At 49.1% G+C, this 26,858-nt stretch overlaps 1 protein-coding gene across 1 annotated transcript; it reads right to left on the minus strand.

The window, feature by feature from the left end:
* Positions 1 to 11,586: 11,586 nt before the first annotated feature.
* LOC132583071 (extracellular calcium-sensing receptor-like) lies at positions 11,587 to 26,682 on the minus strand. The gene is made up of 6 exons (XM_060254736.1): positions 26,378 to 26,682; positions 23,497 to 23,788; positions 18,745 to 19,554; positions 15,959 to 16,186; positions 14,134 to 14,257; positions 11,587 to 12,500 (listed from the first exon to the last, which is right to left on the minus strand). Exons 1-6 carry the CDS (start codon positions 26,680 to 26,682, stop codon positions 11,587 to 11,589), a joined length of 2,673 nt encoding a protein of 890 aa, XP_060110719.1.
* Between the last annotated feature and the right edge of the window lie 176 nt (positions 26,683 to 26,858).

Here is a 26,858-nt window from a genome sequence, read left to right on the forward strand (position 1 = left end):
CATCAGTATTATGATATCTTCCACTTGTGTTGTATATTACAAGGGAGTAAGCCAGTTCCTTTCACTAGAAGCATAGCAAATCTCCCCTCCCTGATCCCCTCCCTGATTTCCCCTCCCTGATCTCCGATCTCACCTCCCTTCCTTTCCAGGCCCTCAATGCCCCTGTACTCGGGGCTGTTGCGATGAAGGCTGGATCCAGTACAGAGATGCCTGCTACAAACCTGTACACAAGGAAGAAGGTTGGAGGGATTCTAAGGTATTGGGGGGGGGGGGGGGGGCGTTGTCGGGCGGGAGGACACAGACCTTTAGGTGTCACTAGAAGGATGAGGGAATCCTGCTCCTCAAACCCAATGGAATGGGGTTGCCAGCTTCCAGGTTGGGCCTGGAGATCTTCTGAAATTACAACTGGCCCCCAGGCTCCCCTGAAGAAACAGGTTGCATTGGTGGGTGGGATCTATGGCATTATTATACCGTGCAGATCCCTCACTTCCCCAAAACCTGCCCACCCCCAAGCTCCACCCCCAGACTTCTGGGGCTTTCCCAATCTGTTCCCTAAAACCAGGGCTTGTTTTGTAGAAGAAGCCCAGCAGAAACTCATTTGCATATTAGGCCACACGCCCTGGCTTCACCATTGTTTCACACAGGACTTTTTTGTGTGAAGAAACTCTGGATGAACGTATTTGCATATTAGGCCACACCCCCTGATGCCAAGCCAGCTGGAACTGCGTTCCGGCTTTTTAAAAAAAGACCCTGCCTAAATAGGGTTGCCAAGTCCAATTCAATAAATATCTGGGGACTTTGGGGGTGGAGCCAGGAGACTTTGGGGGTGGAGCCAGGAGACATTGGGGTGGAGCCAGGAACAAGGGTGTGACAAGCATAATTGAACTCCAAGGAAGTTCTGGCCATCGCATTTAAAGGGACAGCTTGCAGTAGGCCCCGTACTAAGAGCCCTGTACGCTCGTGGAGAATTGGCTACATCAGGGGAGCGTGGCCTAATATGCAGAGGAGTTCCTGCTACAAAAAAAGCTCTGGTTATAACTGATCTCTAGACAACCAAGATCGGTTCCCTGGAAGAAAATGGCTGCTTTGGAGGGTGGAGTCTGTGGCTTTCTACCCTGCTGAGGTCCCTCCCCTCCCTAAACCCCTCCCTCCCCAAACTCCACCCCTAAAATCTCCAGGTATTTCCCAACCAGAACTGGCCACCCTAGGAGAATCACACAAGTTGCCCTGCCCTCCTTGGAAGAAGGAAAAAGGGGATGGAACGTGGTAGTGTCTTGAATCTTGATGAGTTGAGGCCTAGTTCAAATGCACACGAGCCCAATAAAATGGGAAAGCCCTATCTTGAAATCTATAGTTTTCATTTGCTGATAGTGAATCGGAGTCGCTGACTTGTAGGCCGTTTTGGAAACTTTAAAAATGTGGAGGCATAACGTGACTATTTCAAAGAAACTAGGGGGGAAACTTGGAAAAGAGGGCAAGACTTTGATAAGGCCTGTTCAATCTTAATGGATTACCAGCTATGGGATGGGAAATATCTGGAGATTTTGGGGATGGAATGTGAGTAGGGCAGGCTTTGGAGAGGGGAGAGGAGGAGGAAGAGGAGGAGGAGAAGATGATGATATTGGATTTATATCTTGCCCTCCACTCCAAATCCCAGCGTCTCAGAGCGGCTCACAATCTCCTTTACCTCCCCTCCCCCACAACAGATACCTTGTGAGGTGGGTAGGGCTGAGAGAGCTCTCCCAGAAGCTGCCTTTTCGAGGACAGCTCTGCAAGAGCTATGGCTGACCCAAGACCATTCCACCAGCTGCAAGTGGAGGAGTGGGGAATCAAACTCGGTTCTCCTAGATAAGAGTCTATGCCAGGGGTGGCCAAACTTGCTTAATGTAAGAGCCACATAGAATAAATGTCGGATGTTTGAGAGCCGCACAACATCAATGTCCGATGTTTGAGAGCCGCAAGAGAGGAAGGAAGGAAAATAAATAAATGGAGGAGGGATGGAGAGGTGGAAAGAAAGCAACTTTAACTTTAGATGCATTCTCCAAGCCACCAGCTGGCTTAGCTTGGAGAAGTGATTTAAAGAGACAAATGCCTTTTCCAAGCTGGCCAGGAGGACAATCGGGGCTTCAAGAGCCACACTAAATGTGTGAAAGAGCCACATGTGGCTCCCAAGTCGATGTTAAGTCTATGCACTTAGCCACTACACCAAACTGGCTCTCTCTTCAGTGGGGTACAATGCCAGAGTCCAGCTTCCAAAGTGGCTATTTCCTCCAGGCAAACTGATTTCTGTTGCCAGGAGACCAATAATAATCCTATGAGCTCTGCAGCCATCACCTGGAGGTAAGTGACTGGATAACCTGACCATCTTGGTTCTTGAGCGCTGGGGAGAGTGGAAATCTTGCCAGTTCTGACCTCTGTATGGCTTCTTACATCAGGAACACTGTGAGGAAATGGACTCCCATCTCGCCTCCGTTCACAGCCATGAGGAAGACAACTTTATCCTTCACTTGATGGGGAATAGTGAATCAAAGCTGTACTGGCTCGGAGCAAAGAAAATCAAGCAGGTAAGGAGATGGTTTGGGCTCAAAACGGTCTTATCCTCGCGTGGGGCCTTGAAAGTTCATGGCAATTGAAGTCAATCGAGAAGAGAGGCCTCTGCCCCAAGGTGCATGCACTCTTCTCTCGTCTCGCTGTTCTTTTGACTCAAAAAGGCTTGAACAGATTGAAATCCAGCTCTCTGACAGGCAATCACCACAGCTAAACATTTAGTGACTGTTATGGTGCATTCACACTGCACTAAATAATGTGTTTTACATCCGGATTTTTACTGTGGAAGAACAGCAAGATTCCGGATGTAAAATGAATTATTAGTGTAGTGTGAACGCACCATTAAGGTCTTTTCCTGATACCCATCCACAAGGAAAAAATTGGATGATTTTTTTGAGATGGGTCAATTCAGAGAACGAGGGATTCCCCCCCCCCTTTTTAGTAGGAACGCACAAGAACACAGTTCCAGCTGGCTTGGTGTCAGAAGGTGTGGCCTAATATGCAAATGAGTTCCTGTTGGACTTTTTCTACCAAAAAAAAGCCCTGCAGGGAACAAGGGCTGTCAACCTCCAGGTCTAGGAGGTTCCCAACCCACCGGCCCACATTGGGCCGCTGGGGGGAACCTCCCGCAACTTCATCGGCGCAATGACGTCACCCGGAAGTGATGTCACCGTGCCAGCGATGTCGTGCGGTGGGCTCACTAGGCGTTGCCAGGAAAACTCTATGGTTTTCCCGGACACTCTAGCCATTTGGGAGGGAGAACTCTATTGTACAATAGGTACCATAGAGTTTCCCCCTCCCAAATGGCTAGAGTGTCTGGGAAAACCATAGTGTTCTTCCGGAAATGCCTAGAGAAGCCACGAGCGACAGTGCGGCGTGATGACATCACTTCTGGGGGACGTCATTGCATCGCGCTCGCACGAGAAAGTCCCCCTGCCAGGGAGCGGAGGGGACTTGGCAACCCTGCAGGGAACCTATTAAGGAGGTCTAGTCTCGTTCAAATCTGACCAGATTTCACACCCTAGTGAAACGTGTTCTAAGAACTCAAGTTGACCAGATTCACATTTAGAATTACAATCTCCAGGTGGGACCCAAAGATCCTCTGGAATGACTATTAATCACAGACTATCGTTAGAGCAGTTCCTCAGTGGAACAGGCTTCCTCGGGAGGTGGTGGGCTCTCCTTTCTTGGAGGTTTTTAAACAGAGGCTAGAGGACCATCTGACAGCGATGAAGATCCTGTGAATTTTGGGGGAGATGTTTGTGAGTTTCCCGCATTGTGCAGGGGGTTGGACTAGATGACCCTGGAGGGCCCTTCCAACTCTATGATTCTATGACTACAGTGTTTCCCTGGAGAGATTGGCAGCTTTGGAGGGTGGAGCTTCAGGTATTGGACCCCTCTGAGGTCCCTGGCCTTCCCAGGCTCCATCTCAGAATCTTCAGTAGCAGAGCTTTTTTTGATCAGGAGAGCAGTTCCGGCTGGTTTGGTATCAGGGGGCATGGCCTAATGTGCAAACAAGTCCCTGCTGGGCTTTTTCTACAAAAGGAAAGGAAAGGTCCCCTGTGTAAGCACCACTCGTTTCTGACTCTGGGGTGACGTTGTGGCAGACTTTTTACGGGGTGGTTTGCCATTGCCTTCCCCAGTCATCTACACTTTGCCCCCCAGCAAGCTGGGGACTCATTTTATCGACCTCAGAAGGATGGAAGGCTGAGTCAACCTTGAGCTGGCTACCTGAAAACCCAGCTTCCACTGGGGATTGAACTCAGGTCATGAGCAGAGCTTTAACTGCAGCTTTAACACTCTGCGCCACTGGGCTTTTCATTTTCTACAAAAAGCCCTGTGCAAAACAATTGTGATGTCAAGGGTGTGGCCTAATATGCAAATAGGTTCCTGCTGGCCTTTTTCTACAAAAAAAGACTCCTGTTCAAGAGTTTTCCAACCTGGAGCTGACAATCCTACCTCATGCTAGAGCCCTGGGGGCAGGGGTGGGGGGAGGTAGGGTGGCGGACCTGTCAGCTGTAGTCCAAATATGCTACACCTTAGAACCGGGTGTCTTTCATAGCAGAGGGGAAAGAGTTTAACTAGGCGAGCGCAAATTCTCTTCCACAGGGCTTTTATTGAGCAGGAACGTGCAGGAACGCAGTTTCGGCTGGCTTGGTGCCAGGGGGTGTGTGGCCTAATATGCAAATGAGTTCCTGCTGGGCTTTTTCTGCAAAGGAAGCCCTGTGTGAAATAATGGTGATGTCAGGGGTGTGTGGCCTAATAGGCAAATGAGTTCCTGCTGAGCCTTTTCTACTAACAAAGCCCTACTCTTCCATAATGAGAGATTATTGGGTCTTTTAAGTCGCTCAGAATAGCGTAACAGAACGGAACTGCAGACCCTCTTACACTTTGGATTGGCGGGGAGAGCATTCCAGTGACACTGGGGGCAGGGGGAGGAGTGAAAAGTTGTTCCCAAGGCTTTGTGGGAAAAGTTAGTTTTGGAGGAGGTGAAAAAGTTAGCCTCACAAAGGTGTTCAGGGAGAAGGTTTCAGGCATAACCAGGGGTCATTTCGTAGAAAAAGGGGCGCCAAGCTCATTACCACATCTGCCGTACACCCCTGACATCACTGGTAGGTATACTAAATTATATCAGCTCAGCATCTGCCTTAAAATGCTTCTTGAATTAGAATGGTCATACTAAAACCTCGCTCCCATTATACTTTAAAAATTATTTTCTCCTCTGTGGACACAGTGGCATGAGGAAGATTTCCACCTGTCCGCTTTATAGGTTTTGGTTATTTCCCCCGTTTTTGTGGGGAAAAATATTAAAAACTTTGTCAAAGCTTAGAGTTCAGCAAAATTCTCAAAGGGGGTTTGATCAATGGAGACCAGAAGCAAGGGTTTTTTGGGGGGGTTTAATAAAGAAACAACACAATAAAATTTAGAGGTTCCAGAGCTCTGCTCCTGTGAGCTCCTGCCCAAAATGAGGCCCGTCAACACAACAGGAGATACACGACAAGGCTGAGGTCCTGGAGAAAACCGCGTAACAAAAGAAAGGTGCTAGGAGAGTTCTTCTGTCGTGAATAGCGACACACTTCCTAGGTAAAACTCCGCGTGTTTCAGTAGCGACCTTCGTCTGACACAATTATTCCATTAATATCTGGAACCAATGCTCAAATGTAATGCAAGTGCCGTTAGCCAATTTCTCTCGATCGCCATTAGTGGAGAACCTTTTGAAGTACTTTTGTACCAAAGAGTTTTTTCCTGACGTGTGGACTCTTTGGCTTGTATGAAGTACCATTGTGTATTTGTCCTTCATCAGTACAGTGGTTTATGGTAGCCAATGTATTTGTTTGAAATTGTTCTTGAATGAGCTGCAGATAACTTGTATTGCTTAATACTGATGTTATTATGAACAGTAATGAACTATAAACATCATATTTTGCAAGTGTAGTTTTTTTTTTTCCTCGTTGTTACACGGTTTTCTCCAGGGCCTCAAAATGAGGCCTGGGCATAAAGGGTCAAGAAGGGGAAAGTGCAGAGGGTGTCTTAGGGTTGCTGGCTCTGGCTTGGGAAATTCCTGGACATTTGGGGGAGGGGGAATGGATGCTGGGGATGGTGACCGATTCCCCACTAGCCTTACGCAGGTCTCATGCTCCTCTTCTCTGCAGGGTTTCCGTCGGATTTCACACGATCTGCCCCGGGGCTGGAACTTGCTTCGCCTTTTTTGCATGGCAAACGGAAACCGGTTTTTAGAGGATCTTGTTTGCTGTGCAAAAGAGTGAGTTGCAGCTAGGGTTGCCAAGTCCAATTCAAGAAATATCTGGGGACTTTGGAGGTGGAGCCAGGAGACATTGGGGGTGGAGCCAGGAGACATTGGGGGTGGGGCTAGCCAGGAGCAAGGTTGTGACAAGCATAATTGAACTCCAAAGGGAATTCTAGCCATCACATTTAAATGGACCGCACACCTTTTTAAATGCCTTCCTTCCATTGGAAATAATGAAGGATAGGGGCACCTTCTTTGGGGGCTCACAGAATTAGACCCCCTTGTTTGATCCTTTTGAAACTTGGAGGGTGTTTTGAGGAGTGGCATCAGATGCTATGCTGAAAATTTTGTGCCACTACTTCAAAAAAAAAGCCTCCCCCAGAACCCCAGATATCCACAAATCAATTCTTTATTATACCCTTTGGGGATGGGTCTCCATAGGCAATAATGGAGTGCCCAGCAGTCATTTACCTCCCCCCCTGCTTTCCGATGACCTTGAAGCGGGGGGAAGGCTTCCAAACCGGGGGATCCCCTGCCCCCACCTGGGGATTGGCAACCCTAGTTGCAGTCCTGAGGCAGATAGCGTGAAATCCAATGGAAGCCCCGTGGAGAAGAGGAGAGTGAGAGCAGCATAAGGCTAGTGAGGGATAGGCCAGTGTGATTTAGGGAGGGGCTTCAAGGGGTCTAAAAGCAAGCAGCCATTTTCTCCAGGAGACTGGATCTCCGTGGTCCAGAGATCAGCTGTCATTCCAGGAGATATCCAGGACCCACCAGGAGTTTTTTAATGCAGGGTATTTTTCACTGGGGAAGGCAATGGCAAACCACCCCGTAAAAAGTCTGTCATGAAAACGTTGTGAAAGCAACGTCACCCCAGAGTTGGAAACGACTGGTGCTTGCACAGGGGACTACCTTTACCTTTTTATTTTTCACTTGGCAGCTTGGTTTTGGAGAGGAGGTGACGGCCAAGAGTTGCTCACTCCTTTGCTCAGGCAAACAGAGAAGGTGCCTCCAAGCGGGCAGCCGTGTTGGTCTGAAACAGTTGAACAAAGCAGGAGTCAAGTTGCACCTTTAAGACCAACCAAGTTTTATTTAGAACGTAAGCTTTCGTGTGCTCTTAAGCACACTTCATCAGACGAGGAATCCAGCACAGTGAGCAAAGCCATACAGAGCTGATCAGAGCCATACAGAGCTGGTAGGCAGTGGCCCAGAATGCAACATGGTACAGATTTAAGAACCAATGACAGTGAATCTGTACCATATTGCATTCTGGGCCACTGCCTACCAGCTCTGTATGGCTCTGCTCAGCTATGTATGGCTTTGCTCACTGTGCTGGATTCCTCGTCTGATGAAGTGTGCTTAAGAGCACATGAAAGCTGACGTTCTAGATAAGGTGCCTGTGTCTGTTCTCTTCCTTCATGAAGCAATCCGCTTTCCAGTGGGACACTTTACCTTAAAGAATTCAAGGCCCCCCGTTAAGCTCTCCTAGGGCACTTTCACACACACACTAATTGAGGCGCTTTTCATCCACTTTCGATGCAGTTTGCAACTGGACTTTACTGTGTGAAATCATCCAAAATACACTTGCAAACAGTCACTGGATTGAAGCTGCATTATTTAGAATGTGTTAGTACCTCTTCTCAAACCATACTTCCTCGGGTTTCAACACCATCTTTCTTTCTTTTTAACTGTTGGATCCTTAGGGAGAAGAATTCCACTGGGCGTGGATTGATGAGACACCGTTCCTGTATACACCATCCCAGATATCCTCCACTCATAACAGATTACGGAATCTTTTAGCAGCCTCGAAAGTCGACAATCAAGGTTTGGGCAGAGAAAATGGCTGAAGAGCGCTTCTCCTTCACTTTGCATGCCATTTTGGGCTGCTTTCATCTTGTTTCTGTCCATCAGCTTCCTGCATTTAAGGGTCTACTCATGTGTTACAAAGTGGTAGTGATCCATATGTTGACCTAGGTGCTCTGGAAGTTCCATGCTTCCAACTTCTTCTCCAGCCATACATGAGCCCAGTTTACTTAGGGCTAGGGTTGCCAATCCCCAGGTGGGGGAAGGGGATCCCTCGGTTTGGAGACCCTTCCCCTGCTTTAGAGTCATCAGAAAGTGGGGGGAGGGGAGGGAAATGCCTGCTGCACATTCCATTATTCCCTATGGAAACTGATTCCCATAGGGTTTAATGGATAATTGATCTGCATGTATCTGGGGCTCTGGGGGAGGCTGTCTTTTGAGGTAGAGGCACCAAATTTTCAGCATAGTATCCAGTGCCTCTCCTCAAAATTCCCTCCAAGTTTCAAAAAGATTGGGCCAACAGGTCCAATTCTATGAGCTCCAAAAGAAGGTGCCCCTATCCTTCATTATTTCCTATGGAAGGAAGGCATTTAAAAGGTGTGCAGTCCCTTGAATTGTGATGGCCAGAACTCCCTTTGGAGTTCAGTTATGCTTGTCACAACCTTGCTGCTGGCTCCACTCCCAAAGTCCCCAGATATTTCTTGAATTGGACTTGGCAAATCTAGGTCACCCACTGTTGTAAAATTTCTGGAGTATGGGGGGAGGTGTAGCTTAGAGAGGGTGGGGTTTGGGGAAGAGAAGGACCCCAGCGGTATAATGCCACACGCCATCTTTCAAAGCAGCCATTTTCTTCTTTCTGGTCTGGAGATTGGTTGTAATTCCCGGAGATGTCCCGACCTCATCTGCAAGCCGGCAGCAGAGAGCCAGTTTGGTGCCGTGGTTAGGAGCAATGTTCCCTCTAAGCCTCAGAGTCTTGTGAGCAAAAATTCCACTTTGTGAGCTACTGGCACTAAAGTTGTGAGCTACTGCATAAATTATTGTGTTCTGGGGCCCTTTTTTTTTTTGAGCTGAGACAAAAATGTGTGAGCTGGAGGCTAAAAATCTGTGAGCTAGCTCACGCTAACTCAGCTTAGAGGGAACACTGGTTAGGAGCCCAGACTCTAATCCCCACTCCTCCACATGCAGCTGTCGGTGTGACCTAGAGTCAGTCACAAGTTCTCTCGGAGCTTTTTTCCTCACGAGCAGTTCTTGACAGATCTCTCTCAGCCCTGCCTACCTCACAGGGTGTCTGTTGTGGGGAGGTAGAGCTGCCAAGTTCCTGGGTCGGGTGGAGGTTCTCCCGCCCTGGAGGTTCCCAACCCACTGGCCCACATTGGGCCAGTGGGGGGATCCTCCCCTGATGTTGCCAGTATGATGACATTACTCGGAAGTGATGTCATCACGCCAGCAATGTCACACACTGGCCGCTCTAGGAGCGTCCAGGGAAACTCTGTGGTTTTCCTGGACACTCTAGCAATTTGGGAGGGAACCTTATGGGGAGGGCAAGGGAAAGGCCTCTCAAAGACTCCATATGAAGGCTGGGGTATAAATCTAATCTCTTCTTCTTTTACGACTACTACTACATTAAACCCCTCCTCCCTCCAATTTACCTCAAAGCTACTTCACTCTCCACATCCAAACCCCTTTCTCTTTGTTACACCAACCCAATCCAGGGAGGGACAGAACCCTACTGACTAAATACAATAATGGCAAACAGAAGCTGGATCCAAAGGAAGGTGTCCCTTCACGAGCTGAGCAGCAATTCCAAACCACTGGCTATACAAACTTATACATACTGAGGCAGATGGCCAAATGGGACCTCTCACTTTTCTATTATTTCCATTTTCAGCCATCTCCTCTTTCTTTCAGGTAAAATCGCCTGGTCACACCAAGTTGGCTTCGAAAGACATCCATTCATCTGCAAATACATGCTGTCCTGAGCATACCTCTCAGAGCAGACAGGGGACTTCAGGAGCTTTAGAACTTACTGTGGTTCTTCGCGTGACGACCCAGTTGCTGAAACTGCTCTGGAGCAGATGAGAGACCCAAATGTATTCTGTCTCATGTTAGCCAACGAGTCAGTGGAGTCCGTTTTTGACTCATGCAAAGTACAGAAAATGCTTTCCTCTTGTAGGATGATAGGATAGCTTGCAGCTATCCACCTTGCCTTCTAAAATTGTATGGCTTAACTCTTAAATATCTGAATTACTTCTGCATATGTCTGTTGCTGGGAAATGAACGTATCCAGAAAATTACAATAAAAATCTCTGCAGCAGAATATATATTTTCTTTTCAGCAAGAAGGGCAGAAAATATTGTTGCTGTGTCCTTCCTGTTATAATCTGAAGCAGAACTTAAAAGGAAACAAATAGGGTTCCAATAGGTCTTTGTTTTACGGAGACATCACTTCTGTCTTGTCCCCTGATTACGCTCCCTCAGACTTGACCCTATCTCTACTGAAAACGCATTCTGAATTCCAAAAGTAAATTTAAGATTTTGAGGTTTTAGTTACTTACATACTACAGGGTTTGGGGTTTTTTTTTACTGTGCTCACACTCATTCTGATATTGCCCATTAAACAGCTGTTAATTTCATTTTCCAAACTAGGAAACAGAAGCAGAGAGAGAGAGAGAGAGAGAGAAATTTCCCAAGGGTTTATTATAAATCTCTAGCAGAAATTAGATTTACATCAGCCCATATTCCAGATGGCTAGCTCCCTCAGTCTGGTAAAGCAAAACAAACAAACAAATGCATAATCTTGTGGCACCTTAAAGATGAACAGATATATTATGGCACAGGGTTGCCAACCCCCCAGGTGAGAACTGGAGCTCTCCCAGTATTACAACTGATCTCTAGATGACAGAGATCAGTTTGGCTGGAAAAAACGGCTGCTTTGGGGGAATAAAATCTATGGCATTGTACCCTGCTGAGGTCTCTCTCCTCCCTAAACCCCACCCTCCCTCAGTCTTCATATGAACATGAACATATGAAGCTGCCTTATACTGAATGACTTTGGTCCATCAAAGTCAGTCTTGTCTTCTCAGACTGGCAGCGGCTCTCCAGGGTCTCAAGCTGAGGTTTTTCACACCTATTACCTGGACCCTTTTTAGTTGGAGATGCCGGGGATTGAACCTGGGACCTTCTGCTTCCCAAGCAGATGCTCTACCACTGAGCCACCGTCCCTCCCCTTCACTCCCAAATTTCCAGGAATCTCCTACCCCAGAGTTGGTGACCCTATAATGTGTGAGCTGTAGTGAAAGTTTATCATATAATCTGTTCTTTTTTGGGGGGGAGGGGTTTACTGGAACCTGTGTTTCACAGAGCCACCTCTGTCTCTCTGCTATCTCCAGCCACCCAAAGGTAAATTTTAGTACAGTGAGGAACATCAGAAGAAAAAACTCAGTCACAGAATTCTTTCCTCTGTCCCCACACTGGTTTTTACCTCAGAGAGGGTTAAACGGCAGAGCCTTTCCCTTTCCTCATGAGGTAGCCCCGGGTGTTCAGTTCCGGATGCCACAAAAGGATAAAACACTTGGGAAAGAACATTCCGCTAAGCAAGGCCGTGCTGGAGCCTAGGATAGCGAAGGCCTCCGTGGCTGCCACGGACCACCCTCGCGCTGTGAGGTAGGCAGGCACGAACGCCAGCCAGACGCCGAGGCAGCCCAGCAAGCTGAAGCAGATCAGCCAAGCTTCGTTGAAGGCGTCGGGGAGGTTCCGTGCCAGGAAGGCCCCAACCAAGCTGAGCCCGGCCAACAGGCCCAGGTACAAGAGCATGGCCCAGAATGCAGCAACTGAACCTTCGTCGCACAGCAGTGTCACAGCATGGGGAACGGAGGACGTGTCTTTCCTGGGGGAGGGAGGGGAGACTGCTAGCCACAGTGTGCACAACAGGAGTTGAGGGAGGCAGCCCCCTAGGGCCACGGCACGGGCCACGCGGGAGTCAAGCCACTGCCTCATGCAGCTGCCGGGGTCAGTGGCCCTGAAAGCAGCCACCACCATCAGCGTCTTGGCCAGGAGGCAGGAGAGACAGAGGGTGAAGGTCAGTCCAAAGACCGCTGGACGCAGTAGGCAGCTGCTATGGGTGGGCCGGCCCAGAAACAGCAGGCAGCTGAGGAAACTAACGGTCAGTCCTGCCAGAAGCAGGTAGCTGAGTTCGCGGCTGTTAGCCCGGATGAGCGGGGTGTCCCGGTGTGTGATGAAGAGGATGAGTGTCAAGACGGGCAGAAGGGAGCCGCAGACGGAGGCGCCGGCCAGGCCGGCTCCCAGGGGCTCAGAGACAGGAAGATAGAGTTCCCTTTTGGGGATGCACCACGTTTGCCCTTGATCTGGCCACTGGTCTTCCGGGCACCTTGTGCAGATGGACGAGTCTAGAAGCAAAAGCAGGTAAAGTGAGCAGCTTCATAACCCTCAGATGGATGTGGAACGAAGTGTGAATGCAGCGGCACCCTGAAGACTATAACATAGTGGGTTCAAGGCAAGGAAGAGGCGAGATGGTAGCGATCATAGCTCTTTATTCCAGCACAGCATAGTATAGGGCTACACCCTAAGACTGGAGAATTAGGCCAACAGGGCCAACGATATACACTACAGGGTTTCCGCACCAGCGCGCCATTGGACCATTCAAAGCAGCAGGGGACCTATGATTGGACCAGGGCAGCAGGGATTTGCATCCTCCTACCCCTTGTTCCCGAATCCCCAAGCTCAGTCCTACAGGCTCCAATGAGCCAGGCAGGAACACCATTAGTAATACACATTACAGTTCACATACACAACAAAGACCCTGGAGACTAATGTATTGATTAGAAGGAGGCTAGCAGTGGGGGAATTGCCTTTAGTTCTGAAGCAGTTCTGAAGGAGCTCAGTTGTGGCAATCAGATATGAAGGAGCTGAGAACATCCTGTCAGCTGAGTTCCTTGTGACAGAACTGATTTTGAGTTTCTGTCTGAGAGAGAGATTTTTAATTTGGGAGAAGAGGCAAAACCAGGCTCTTTCTGTGGACAAACTCTCTGAGTGGCGGCAGCCTGTGTCACTAGAGCAGAGGAAAACTGAAGGCTCTGCTGAGGAGATCTGTCAGTGCTTCAGTGCAGACTCCTGGTTCAAATAAGAACACACAAACACACTGGGAGGAAGAGACTAGGTTCTTGTGGCTGAGAAGAAATTCCAGGAGACAGTTTTATTCACAGTATAAGCTGTCATTTTTTCCTCCACACTTCTGTTTTTATTTCAATTTCAAATTCATAACAATTCTCAATGCATTATGTCAGTGATACCTATCTAATAGCAAACAATACATTTTCCCTAAACCCACCCTGCACCCTCGGACTGGATTTGTAGAAGTGTGCTTTGCACACAAAAGCTTATACCGTGAATAAAATGTAGTTGGTCTTCAAGGCGCCACTGGACTCACACTTTGCTCTGCTCCCGCTTCAGACCAACACGGCTCCCCCACCTGAATCTATCTTCCCACGGCTCTATTATGCCAGGGGTGGCCAACGGTCGCTCTCCAGAAGTTTTTTGCCTACAACTCCCATCAGCCTCAGCCAGCATGGCCAATTTATTTATTTATTTATTCTATGACTTATATCCCGCCCTTCCCATAAAATGGCTCAGGGCGGCTCGGGGCTGATGGGAGTTATAGGCAAAAACATTTGGAGACCTACCGTTGGCCACCCCTGTATTATGCTAATTCCAGAGAGGTAGCCTTGTTTGTCTACAGCAGGGAAAATAAACAGTACAGGCCAGGGGTGGCCAACGGTAGCTCTCCAGATGTTTTTTGCCTAGAACTCCCATCAGCCCCAGCCATTCGCCATGCTGGCTGGGGCTGATGGGAGTTGTAGGCAAAAAAAATCTGGAGAGCTACCATTGGCCACCCATGGTATAGGCACTTTAGAGCAAACCACATTTCCCAGGATTCTCTGAGAAAGGCGATGACTATTGATGCAAAATGGACATCGGTCTGGAGCGCAGTTTTGTCCAGAGGATGAAGGGCCCCCTGCTCACCAGTCTGGTTTGAAATTTCCCCACTTGCACACGGTACGCAGTCAAAACAGCAGGTCGCTTGATGTGCCAGCTGGGATCTATGGTAGCCTTTTGGGCAGCTTGGCGTGCACACAGAGACGGGGATCTAAGCATATGAAGCATATGTAAAAAAAAAAATCAGTGGTTGATAGTGGTATGGTTTGTGCTTTAACATCTTCACCGCGATGTAAACAGTGCAGATACTGCGCAGACATATTGGCATATTATTCCCTGGGTGGCCTGCAATTTCCTATGATAGGTTAAAAGAGAGGAAGGAATTTACAAGACATGTTGGTGCATTCACATGTTGGTGTCAATGGAGGCCCAGATAGCAGCCACTGCCAAGTCAGCATTCTTCCATCTGAAGCGGGCAAGGCAGTTGGCCCCCTTCCTGGAGCGTCGCGACCTCGCAACAGTGATCCATGCAACGGTCACCTCAAGACTGGACTACTGTAATGCCCTCTACTTGGGGCTACCTCTGTGCCGGACTCGGAAGCTGCAGCTGGTGCAGAACGCGTCGGCCAGGCTATTATTGGGGCTCCCAAAAGGGGAGCACATACGGCCGGGACTGCGCGAACTGCACTGGCTGCCAATTACCTACCGAGTCCAGTACAAAGTGTTGGTTATTACCTTTAAAGTCCTATATGGCCGAGGACCAGCCTACCTAAGGGACCGTCTCTCCCCATATGAACCCCAGAGGGCACTGAGGTCGATGGGCAAAAATAAATTGACTATCCCTGGGCCGAGAGAGGTCAAACTTCAAAACATCAGAACTCGGGCCTTCTCAGCCGCGGCTCCTGTACTGTGGAATCAGCTCCCGGAGGAAGTGCGGGCCCTGCGGAACCTTGACCAGTTCCGCGGGGCCTGCAAGACCGCTCTTTTTAGGCAAGCCTATGCTGATATCTGCTGAGTTGCTAAGAATAAGGAGCCGCCATCTACTATACGACTATGGAACCATCTAAACTGGCAGAACCAGCGCCAAACAAGTTTACTGCTGCCAGATTTATTCTATGTAACGAATCATGTATTTTAAATATTTTAACTTAATTAACTGGTTTTTATGTTTAATTTCTTTAATTGTTAAATTTTAAAGTTTTATCCTTTGTTAAATATGTGAAATGTTGTTAGCCGCCCTGAGCCGCCTAGGCGGGGAGGGCGGGATATAAATGTAAATATAAATAAATAAAAAAAATAAAAAATTCAGATTTTAATAAAAGGAGTCCAAATTTTCAGCATAGTATCCAATGCCTCTCCCCAAAATACCCTCCACGTTTCAAAAAGATTGGACCAGGGGGTCCGATTCTATGAGCCCCCAAAGAAGGTGCCCCTATCCTCCATTATTTCCTATGAAAGGAAGGCATTTAAAAAGAGCAAGGTCCCTTTAAATGTGGTGGCCAGAACTCCTTTTGGAGTTCAATCGTGCTTGCCACGCCCTTGCTCCTGGCTCCACCCCCAAAGTCCCCAGAAATTTCTTGAGTCAGACTTGGCAACCCTAGCTCTGGTCGATGCCAGATGGCCCATGCAAAGTGTGCGATGGCCAACGGAGGCTGCCTAACCACTGTAGTAGGCACACAGGGACCTCTAGAGGTCCTTCAAAAGTGGTTTGTGAAGGCCTTTAAAGCTCATTACCAGCACCTTGAATTGCACTCAGAAACAGACCGGCAGCCGATGTTACCTGTTTCTGTTGTCATAGGCCCAAATCTGATGGATGACCAAAGTTTATCATCCCTCCCAAGACAGGGTGCCCTGTTTACATCATCACAGCCCATAGCCATGGCCTTCAAGGACAAAAATTCGTCTTCCTCACCTTTGTGCCTCCTCCAGGCCACAAGATGGCGCTATCGTTCACCTCCAGCTCTTGGATTTGAGAGGGGCTGAAAGCAATTCTTCCAACCAACCTAATTCGGAAGTCGACCTCAGAGAGGAAGTTCGTATTGAAGACATCTAAATAGCCAGGGAGGTCACCGTGTTCATCAAAAAAGACTTCCTCGCTTGCCTTGTTCTTGAAATGGACTTTCCTCAAATACTGTAGCAACTGGGTAGGGAAAGAAAGGGGCTATTAGATCTGTCCTATACATACATTTGCAGAGGTAAATTAAATAGGGAAGTGATAGGCTTCTTCTTTGCCCAAATGTTAGGTACGAGGTTGGTTGGCCTACTGGACAACCATTATTAACAATGTACTCCCTATCGAGAGTATTCCCTAACCTTGATGGCCCAGGCTAGTCCGATCTCATCAGATCTTAGAAGCTAAGCAGGATTGGCTCCGGTGAGTACTTGGAAGGGAGACCGCCAAGGAAGCCCAGGGTTGCTACGTACAAGCAGGCCATCACAAACCACCTCTGTCTGTCTCTTTCTTTGAAAACCTTACGGAGTTGTCATAAATCAGCTGTCACTTGATGGCACCTTCTTCCACCACCATTCCCTTGTTGGTCACTCTACGTAAAAAATACAATAGAAGAAGAAGACTGCAGGTTTATACCCCGCCCTTCTCTCTGAATCAGAGTCTCAGAATGGCTTACAATCTCCTATACCATCTCCTTAGGGGAGGGACGGTGGCTCAGTGGTAGAGCATCTGCTTGGTAAGCAGAAGGTCCCAGGTTCAATCCCCGGCATCTCCAACTGAAAAGGGTCCAGGCAAGTAGGCGTAAAAAACCTCAGCTCGAGACCCTGGAGAGCCACTGCCAGTCTGAGTAGACAATACTGACTTTGATGGACCCAGGGTCTGATTCAGTAGAAGGCGGTTTCATATGTGGGAGGGACAGTGGTAGAGCATCTGCTTGGTAAGCAGAAGGTCCCAGGTTCAATCCCCGGCATCTCCAACTAAAAAGGGTCCAGGCAAGTAGGCGTGATAAACCTCAGCTTGAGAGCCTGGAGAGCCGCTGCCAGTCTGAGTAGACAATACTGGCTTTGATGGACCAAGGGTCTGATTCAGTATAAGGCAGCTTCATATGTTCATATCTTCTCCCCTCACAGCAGACACCCTGTGCAGTGGGTGGGGCGGAGAGAGCTCTCCCAGTAGCTGCCCTTTCAAGGACAACTCCTAGGGGAGCAATGGCTGACCCGAGGCCATTCCAGCAGCTGCAAGTGGAGGAGTGGGGGATCAAACCCGGTTCTCCCAGATAAGAGTCCGCGCACTTAACCACTACACCAAACAGGCACTCCCCTGATTGCATCAGACCCATGGTTCCTCTAGTATGGCAGCTTATTCCACACAGTATCATATCAGTTGCCCTGGAAGTTTATCAAACCTCTCCCTGATGTTGCCTCCTGGCAATGGGATTCAGAGGTCGACTGTCTCCAGATGTGGATGTTCCCATGTGTCATCACAGCTAGTAGCCATTGGTGAGATCCAGGGCTTTGTTTGAAGAACGAGCCCAGCAGGAACTCATTTGCATATCAGGCCACACTCCCTGATATCACCATTGTTTTACATAGGGCATTTTTGTAGGAAAAGCCCAGCAGTGACTAATTTGCCTATTAGGCCACACCCCCTGACACCAAGCCAGCCGGAACTGCATTCCTGTGCTCAAAAAAAGCCCTGGTGAGATCCATGAATCTGCCGTATCAGATCTTCGATCCATCTATCCTTGTGGTCATCACTACTTCTGCGGACAGGGAGCGCCACGGTTTAATTACTCAAAGAGTTGCACACAATTCACTCCATGAGTGAAGAAATACTTCCTTTTGTCTGTCCTGAACCTATTGCCCATCCCCTTCATTAGATGTTGTTGGCTTCTAGCATTATAGGGATAGGACTGAAAGGTTCTCTCTCTACCCCAGTCACATTTTTATCTGTTGTAGGGTTGCCAATCCTCAGGTGGGGGCAGGGGATCCCCCGGTTTGGAGGCCCTCCCCTCGTTTCAGGGTCGTCAGAAAGCGGGGGGAGGGGAGGTAAATGTCTGCTGGGAACTCTATTATTCCCTATGGAGATTTATTCCCATAGAAAATAATGGAGAATTGAGCCGCGGGGCTCTGGGGGGCCCCTGTTTTTTGAGGTAGAGGCACCAAATTTTCAGTACAGCATCTAGTGCCTCTCTCCAAAATATCCTCCAAGTTTCAAAACGATTGGACCAGAGGGTCCAATTCTATGTGCCCCAAAAGAAGGTGCCCCTATCCTTCATTATTTCCTATGGAAGGAAGTAATTGAAAAGGTGTGCCGTCCCTTTAAATGCAATGGCCAGAACTCCCTTTGGAGTTCAGTGATGCTTGTCACAGCCTTGATCTTGGCTCCACCTCTAATGTCTCTTGGCTCCACCCCCAAAGTCTCCTGGCTCCACCCCCAAAGTCCCCAGATATTTCTTAAATTGGACTTGGCAACCCTAATCTGTTGTGACATCCCTGAACTAACATTAGCATGTACTTCCTGGGAACCAACCACTGCATACATACAGGGCTTTTTTTTTGTAGAAAAAGCCCAGCAGGAGCTTTCCGTGCCCCAGGGGACATGCTGAAGCCATCAGGGAGGCATTTAAAGATGCCTCCCCATGCCTTCCCCAGTGTGCCAGCTGGAGCCCTGGCCAGCCCAGGCAGAGCACCGCTCCTGCCCCCCCAAAAGTCCTGCATACATGTATCGTATAAGCCAGGCATCACCTTCCAAGACTTGAGACCACGAATTCCCACTTGCGTCCTGTTTCCAAAGGACTTTGGTCCTTTTGACTCCTCCTGTACCATGTTATGCAAGGCATGGGCGATGGCATAGACCGCGTTGTGGACGCCGAATGCCAAGCCAAAGCCGGGCATGCCGAGAAAGGAGTTTGTGCCATTCCCCAAGCTCTCCTGCCCTGTGCAGAGGTGGGTGTTATTGGTTCCCTCTCCAAAGCTTGTGTTCCACCTGCAGTGGAAGATCTTGCTCCAGAACTCTTGGATAAAGACATCTTCTGGGGAACGAGAAGGATGGAGAGAGAGGACAAAGTCCTTCAGGCCTGGAACTACTTCTTTGTGGAACATGACGGCCAGGGAGCCGCTGGGTATCTGAAAGGCCTCATTCTTGGAGACGGCAATCTGGCTCATGGTCTCCGTGTACAACCACACCCTTCCTCTTACGCCCTGCCAATACAGCAGCTTCAGTATGGGTAACACCTCAAGGCCGCAGAAAGCTACAACAACACGGGCGCGGGATTCTGCAATGGCTCCCACGATGCTGGTCGGGTTAGGCGGGACGGGAAGCGTGTGCTCGAAGGCCACGCAAATGCTCCTCTTGAGGATCTGTTCTTTCACCACCTCGACGCCTTGCTTCCCGTATTCGGAGTCTTCGCTGAGCAGTCCGATCCACGTCCAGGCGAAATGGATCACCAGCCGAGCTAGGCCAAGGGCATGGAGTTTGTTGCTAGGCGCTGTGCGGAAGAAAGATGGGAACTGGGATCTGTCGTCTGTCGCTGGGCCGGTAGGGAAGTAGCTGATCTTGGAACATTGGGAGAAAACAGCCATCCGTTACACCAGGGATATCAAACATGCAGTTTGGGGGCCGAATCAGGCCCCTGGAGGGCTCCTATCAGGCCCCCAAGCAACTGGCTGTCATCTGCTTCCTTCTCCCTGTCTCTTGCTTCCTTCTTGCTCAATTGCAAAGTAGTTACAGAACAAAACCTCTATTTTCTCCACTGGCTGAGGTTCCTCCCTTGGGGAGGAAGTGGGGAAGAATAGCTTGCTTTGCCAGGCTCTCTCGGTCACACAGCAGAGCTACTGAGCTAAGCCTTCCTTCTATTGACTGAGGCTCCTCCCCCCCCCCCCCAGTCTCTGGGGATGGAAAGAAAAAGCCAGAGTTTCCTTTGCCCAGTTTGCTAGATTGCATAGGAGAAATACAAAGAAAGCACCTTTAAGACCAATGAGTGCTAACGTTTTAAACATGTTTTAAGTTTTTTTAAAAAATATATTTGTGTTTGTCTCTGTTCCTTATAAAATGTATATCTCAGCAGTTGTCATTCCAAGGGCTCTCCGAACCCCAACTGGAGGTTGGCAACTCCAACTATCCCATGTTTTGGCAGAATCAGAAGAAAATATTGATCGTAGCTTTTTTCGAGCAGGAACGCAAAGGAACACAGTTCCGCCCTGCTTGGCATCAGGGGGTGTGGCCTAATATGCAAATATGTCCCTGCTGGACTTTTCCTACAAAAATAGCCCTGATAGTATCCAATACCCCAGTTGCCATGTTACAGTTCCCCCTGTATATAAAGAAAGAGACCTAGAGGCAGCGTAGGGTAGTGGTTAGATTAGGATCTCGAAAGGTGGGGCTGCTGTCAAGCAACAACCGAATTGTGGCACCTCCATTGTGGAATTTAACAAAGCAAGAGATGAACAGAGGTGGTTTGCCATTGCCTTCCTCTGCCGAGTGACTTGGGATGCCAGCCTCCAGGTGAAGCCTGGGGATCTCCCAGAATCACAGCTCCTCTCAAGATGGCAAAGATCCATTCCTTAGGAGCAAATGGGTGCTTTGGAGGTTGAGCTTTATTGCATCTAGGGTTGCCAATCCCCAGGTGGGGGCAGGGGATCGCCCGATTTGGGAATGGCTATGTTTTTAGCCGATTAAAAGAATCACAAATTGGGTTCCATGTTTGTTACTTAGTGTTGAACTGGCCTGAAACAATAGCGGAGGGTGATAAAAAGCAGATTGATGTCGTAGGTGTGAAGTGCCATTAATCTGGGGATCATTAGTTCTTGGTTTAAACAGAAGGCATACTTTCTCAAGAGGCTATAGCATCATTATAGTTTGTCATTAGAAAAAAAAATCTTTCCACTTTCTCTATATTAAGAAGAAGAAGATATTGGATTTATATCCCACCCTCCACTCCAAAGAGTCTCAGAGCAGCTCACAATCTCCTTTATCTTTCCCACAACAGACACCCTGTGAGGTAGATAAGATATTGGCTTTATATCCCACCATCCACTCAAGAGTCTCAGAGCGGCTCACAATCTCCTTTACCTTCCTCCCCCCACAACAGACACCCTGTGAGGTAGATGAAAATACTGGATTTATATCCCGCCCTCCACTCCGAAGAGTCTCAGAGCGGCTCACAATCTTTATCTTCCTCCCCCACAACAGACACCCTGTGAGGTGGGTGGGGCTGGAGAGGGCTCTCACAGCAACTGCCCTTTCAAGGACAACCTCTGCCAGAGCTATGGCTGACCCAAGGCCATGCTAGCAGGTGCAAGTGGAGGAGTGGGGAATCAAACCCGGATCTCCCAGATAAGAGCCCACACACTTAACCACTACACCAAACTGGCTCTCCAAGAACTGCTTGCCATTCCATTTTTGATGAAGTCTGCTTAGAGCATACGAAAGCTTACTTTCCGAATAAAACTTAGTGGGTCTTAAAGGTGCCATTTGTCTACTGCTTTGTTCTATTGCTTCAGACCAACCCGGCTGCCCACTTGGATCTATCTACATGGAAGGCAGCTGAGGGGAGGATTCTGAGACAGAACATAGCTTGGGTCAGGGAAGCAGCCATTTTAAGCCATTGAAGCTGACCCTCAGACGGGGCTGGCCCTAGACTGTCTGGCAGCCTAAGCCAGGCTAACTTCTGGCGCTCCCCCCCCCCCCGCACTGATAACATCACCGAGTTATATGGGGGGCACCCAATTCAGCACCTCCGGAAGGCCGGCATCCTAGGCAATCTCCTAGTTTGCCTAGAGTCAGGACTGGCCCGGCCATCAAAATACAGTCTTAGTACAAAGTCCAGGTACAGATGTTCACAATGGGTTGATGTTAAGCAATCTAGGGCTGCCAACCTCCAGCTGAGGCCTGGAGATCTCCTGGAATCACAATTGATCTCCAGATGACAGAGATCAGTCCCCCTGGAGGAAATGGCTGCTTTGGAGGGTGGACTTTTTGGTCTCAAACGCTCTGCTGAGGCCTCTGCCCTCTCCAGATGCCATCCCTGAAGCTCCAGGAATTTCCTGACCTGAACAATTGCACCCTGTACCTTTAGCACAGGGGTGGTCAAACTGTGGCCTGGGATCCACAGGTGGCTCTTTCACACATATTGTGTGGCTCTTGAAGCCCCCACTGCCCTGTTGGCTGGGTTGGAGAAGGCACTTGTCTCTTTAGATCACTTCTCCAAGCCAAGCCAACCAGCAGCGTGGAGAATGCATTTAAAGTTAAAGGTGCTTTCTTTCCACCTCCCTCTCCCCTCCCCATCTATTTGCCTGCCTGCCTGCTTTCCTGTCTTGTGGCTCTCAAACATCTGACATTCATGTTTTGTGGCTCTCAAACATCTGACATTTATTCCATGTGGCTCTTACGTTAAGCAAGTTTGGCCACCCGTGCTGTAGAAGTTGCATAGGGAAACAGGAGAACATTAGAAGGCAAGCTGTGCTTGTCTTCTTTTTCGTAACAGTGATATGAAAACCCTCCCATATTGAAATTCTTACATCTGCACGAATCCCCCCCACCCTGCGTTTACCATTGCCTTAAGATGGGTTTGCTACTGTTTTATAACTTTGCGGTCATCTACTGTGGGTTACTTTATCAGTGTATCAAGAGGAAGAAGAAACTGGATTTATATCCCGCCCTCCACTCCAAATCTCAGAGGGGCTCACAATCTCTTTTATCTTCCTCCCCCACAACAGGCACCCTGCGAGGTAGATGAAGATTGGATTTATATCCCACCCTCCACTCCGAAGAGTCTCAAAGCGGCTCACAATCTCCTTTACCTTCCTCCCCCCCAACAGACACCCCATGAGGTAGATGAAGATATTGGATTTATATCCCGCCCTCCACTCCAAAGTCTCAGAGCGGCTCACAATCTCCTTTACCTTCCTCCCCCACAACAGACACCCTGTGAGGTAGATGAAGATATTGGATTTATATCCTGCCCTCAACTCCGAAGAGTCTCAGAGCGGCTCACAATATCCTTTACCTTCCTTCCCCAGAACAGACACCCTGTGAGGTAGATAAGATATTGGATTTATATCTCGCCCTCTACTCCGAAGAGTCTCAGAGCGGCTCACAATCTCCTTTATCTTCCTCCCCCACAACAGACACCCTGTGAGGTGGGTGGGGCTGGAGAGGGCTCTCACAGCAGCTCCCTTTCCAGGACAACCTCTGCCAGAGCTATGGCTGAGCCAAGGCCATGCTAGCAGGTGCAAGTGGAGGAGTGGGGAATCAAACCCGGTTCTCCCAGATAAGAGTCTGCACACTTAACGACTACACCAAACTGGCTGGAAGGATATCAAAGACCTCAGCAGATCATTAAAAGCCTTAACACAGCCTCTCCTTCCTCTCTCGGGGTCCCCAATGCAAAAGGGAGCCAGGATCCCAGGGAGGCAGCTGAGGATTCTGACATTCCCTCTGCTGATACTTCCCTCTCGCCTCCGCACTGCCTTCCGAAGAAGAAGAACCGTTCTCACCTGGGGGTATCTGCTGAGATCCAACAACCTGGCTATGGTTTTGGACTCCGTGATGCCAGCCTCGGCTATAACCCCGATTGGCAGAGGATCCCGCCGGCAACGAAAGTTCGGGATGGCTTTCGGAAGGCCTGTGAGGAACTGCATGGTGCCCAAGACGGCGTGGGAGATCGTGCTGCACGAATCGAAGATCTGGAAACCCAGCGTGACGTTGGGCAAAAGGTTGGGGTCCTGATTAATTTCTTCAGTGGCAAAGACCATGGTTTGGATGAGCTTGTAAAACCAAAGGGAGAAGCTACAGAGGAAGGGGAAACAGAGGGTTAGGGGTCCTCTCAGCAGGTGGAAGGATGGCTTATCTAGTATTGACACTTTCCCTAGTGGGTAGATCCAGGTGGGCAGCTGTGTTGGTCTGGGTCAGGGGTGGGGAACAGTGGCTCTCCAGATGTTTTTTTGCCTACAACTCCCATCAGTCCCAGCCATTGACCATTCTGGCTGGGGCTGATGGGAGTTGTAGGCAAAAACATCTGGAGAGTCACTGTTCCCCACCCCTGGTCTGGGCTTTTTTTGTAGCAGGAACTCCTTTGCCTATTAGGCCACACACCCCTGATGCGGCCGATCCTTCTGGAGCTTACAAGGCTCTTCTTACAGGGCCTGCAGTAAGATCCAGGAGGATTGGCTACATCAGGGGGTGTGTGGCCTAATAGGCAAAGGAGTTCCTGCTAAAAAAAAGAAGAAGCCCTGTGTAAAAGTTTTTAAAAAGTAAAAAACAGAGTAAAAACAGAATACAAATCTCCTTCTTTGTGGCCATTCAGGGCCCACTGTTTACATTCCCTCCTGTTTCTTTCTATATCCCCATTATATCTGGGTATTCATACACACAAACTTAGTCTTACGAAGTGGTCTCTCATCCACAAAAGTGTCTTTGTCCGTGTGACTTTTTGTTGCCAGGATCTAAACCAGCTGTCCTATCCTGGGTAGTACATCTCATCAAATCTTGGAAGCGAAGCAGAATTGGTCCTGGTCAGTCTTTGGCAGGGAGACCACCGAAGAATATCGGGGTCATGACCAGTGTTGCCTCTAAACTGAGTCAGTGTGAGCTAGCTCACAGATTTTTTAGCCTCCAGCTCACAGATTTTTGTCTTCGCTCAGGAAGGATGACCCCAGAGCCCAGTCATTTATACAGCAGCTCGCAATGCCAGCCGCTCACAACTTGAATGCCAGCAGCTCACAAAGTAGAATTTTTGCTCACAAGACTCTGCAGCTTAGAGGGAACATTGGTCATGATCAGTGTTCCCTCTAGGCTGTGGCGTCGTGAGCAAAAATGATGCTTTGTGAGCTACTGGCATTCAAGTTGTGAGCGACTGGCATTGAAGCTGTGAGCTACTGCATCAATGAGTTTGCTCTGGGGTCATTTTTCCTGCGCTCAGGCAAAAATTGTGTGAGCCGGGGGCTAAAAAACTCTGAGCTAGCTCACACTAACACAGCTTAGAGGGAACACTGGTCCTGATGCAAAAGCGAACAATCTCTGAAGGTCTCTTGCCTTGAAAATGCCACACTATACGTCAGCTGTGACTTGATGGCAAAACACACACGCATGCACACAAAACAGCTACACTTCTGGAAATGGAGCGATGGGGCTGCAGCGTCAGACGATGATCTACATGTGCAAATGGGCCAGCCCAGACGGGAATTGCCTTAAGCGTGGAGCTTATCACACGTTCACAGTGTTTTGTGCTTTTCATGCCTCTGAGAGATGACTTAGATTGGTTTCCTTTGAAGAAGAGAGAACAGGGTACTTACTGGCTTTACAGGCATTGACAAAACTACAAGTAGCAGACTGAAGAAGGTTACCCTACATCAGAGAAACACATTCCTCTGGCCCCAAGTAGCTGCAGCCAACTCACAGCAGCCTCTGTCTGCCTCTTCCCCTCTGGGTTGAATCCAGAAGAGTGTTTTGGCAGATGCCGAGGGTTTTCCACTGCAGAGTGTAACTTCCTTTCTCCCTCTCTTTCCCTAGAGCCCAAAATGTCCCCTGAATTTCTGTTCCTAGGGGTCCCCTCAATCAATTCCCACCAAGCAAACGCCAGTCTCACAACACTATGAGCCTCTTCCACCAGCTGCTACTGAAGATATCAGGGCCTGAAGAAGACCATAGATTTATACCCTGCCCTTCTCTCTGAATCAGAGTCTCAGAGCAGCTTACAATCTCCTTTATCTTCTTCCCCCACAACAGACACCCTGTGAGGTGGGTGGGGCTGAGAGGGCTCTCCCAGAAGCTGCCCTTTCAAGGACAACACTGCGAGAGTTACGGCTGACCCAAGGTCATTCCAGCAGTGGAGGAGTGGGGAATCAAACCTGGTTCTCCCAGATAAGAGTCTGCACACTTGACCACTACACCAAACTGGCTCTCTAAACTGATCTGAACTTGGTATCTCCTGCACATGAGCACTCTGTCACTGAGCCAAAGTGAGTTTATGCATGTGTGAATGCACCGTTAGGCCACCCTGACATTGTACTAGTTTGGTGTAGTGGGCAGACTCTTATCTGGGAGAACCGGGTTTGATTCCCCCTCCTCCACTTGCAGCTGCTGGAATGCCCTTGGGTCAGCCATAGCTCTCGCAAGAGTTGTCCTTGAAAGGGCAGCTTCTGGGAGAGCTTTCTCAGCCCCACCCACTTCACAGGGTGTCTGTTGTGGAGGAGGAAGATAAAGGAGATTGTAAGACGCTCTGAGTCTCTGATTCAGAGAGAAAGGCAGGGTATAAATCTGCAGTCTTCTTCTTGCTGCAACACCTGGGGATTCTGGGTTTACCTTGAGTGGCGGCTGACTGGGTGAAGACAAGGAGAAGACAAGCTCTCAGAGAGCATCTGATGTCGCCCAACTGACCTGTCACAAACGACGGGACTGGGGTGCTGGGTGAAGGTAATTCTCACAGCTCGGAGGGAATGCAGTGGGAAGACGCCCCCGACGAGGACGTCCCCTCCTCTTTCAAAAGCCTCCACCCCAAAGGTGGGCACATGACATCGATGCACTCTGATGCCAAGCACTGGGATGAAAAACAGGAGTCCGAGGACAAGAGGTGTTATCCGTCTGTGGGACAGCACTTCGGCTATTCTCTGGGAAGAGAAAGGAACGACCGAGGAAGGTTCTTGAAGTGTCTTCTGCTGGATCGCTGGCCTGGAGGATCTCATTCCTGGGGATGATGAGGGGCAAGAAGGGATGTCTGGATCCCAACCAATGACTGCCAAGACTAGAAGGCACAGCGAGCGTGCAAGGGATCTTGCATTTCTTGGATGATGGTAGAGAAGATGGAAAAGGTGATGCCTTACATGGTGCCAGCAAGAGCGGAGGACCAGAGTTAGTATCC

The sequence above is a fragment of the Heteronotia binoei genome, chromosome 15 (assembly GCF_032191835.1).
Source record: "Heteronotia binoei isolate CCM8104 ecotype False Entrance Well chromosome 15, APGP_CSIRO_Hbin_v1, whole genome shotgun sequence".
Lineage (NCBI taxonomy): Eukaryota > Metazoa > Chordata > Lepidosauria > Squamata > Gekkonidae > Heteronotia > Heteronotia binoei.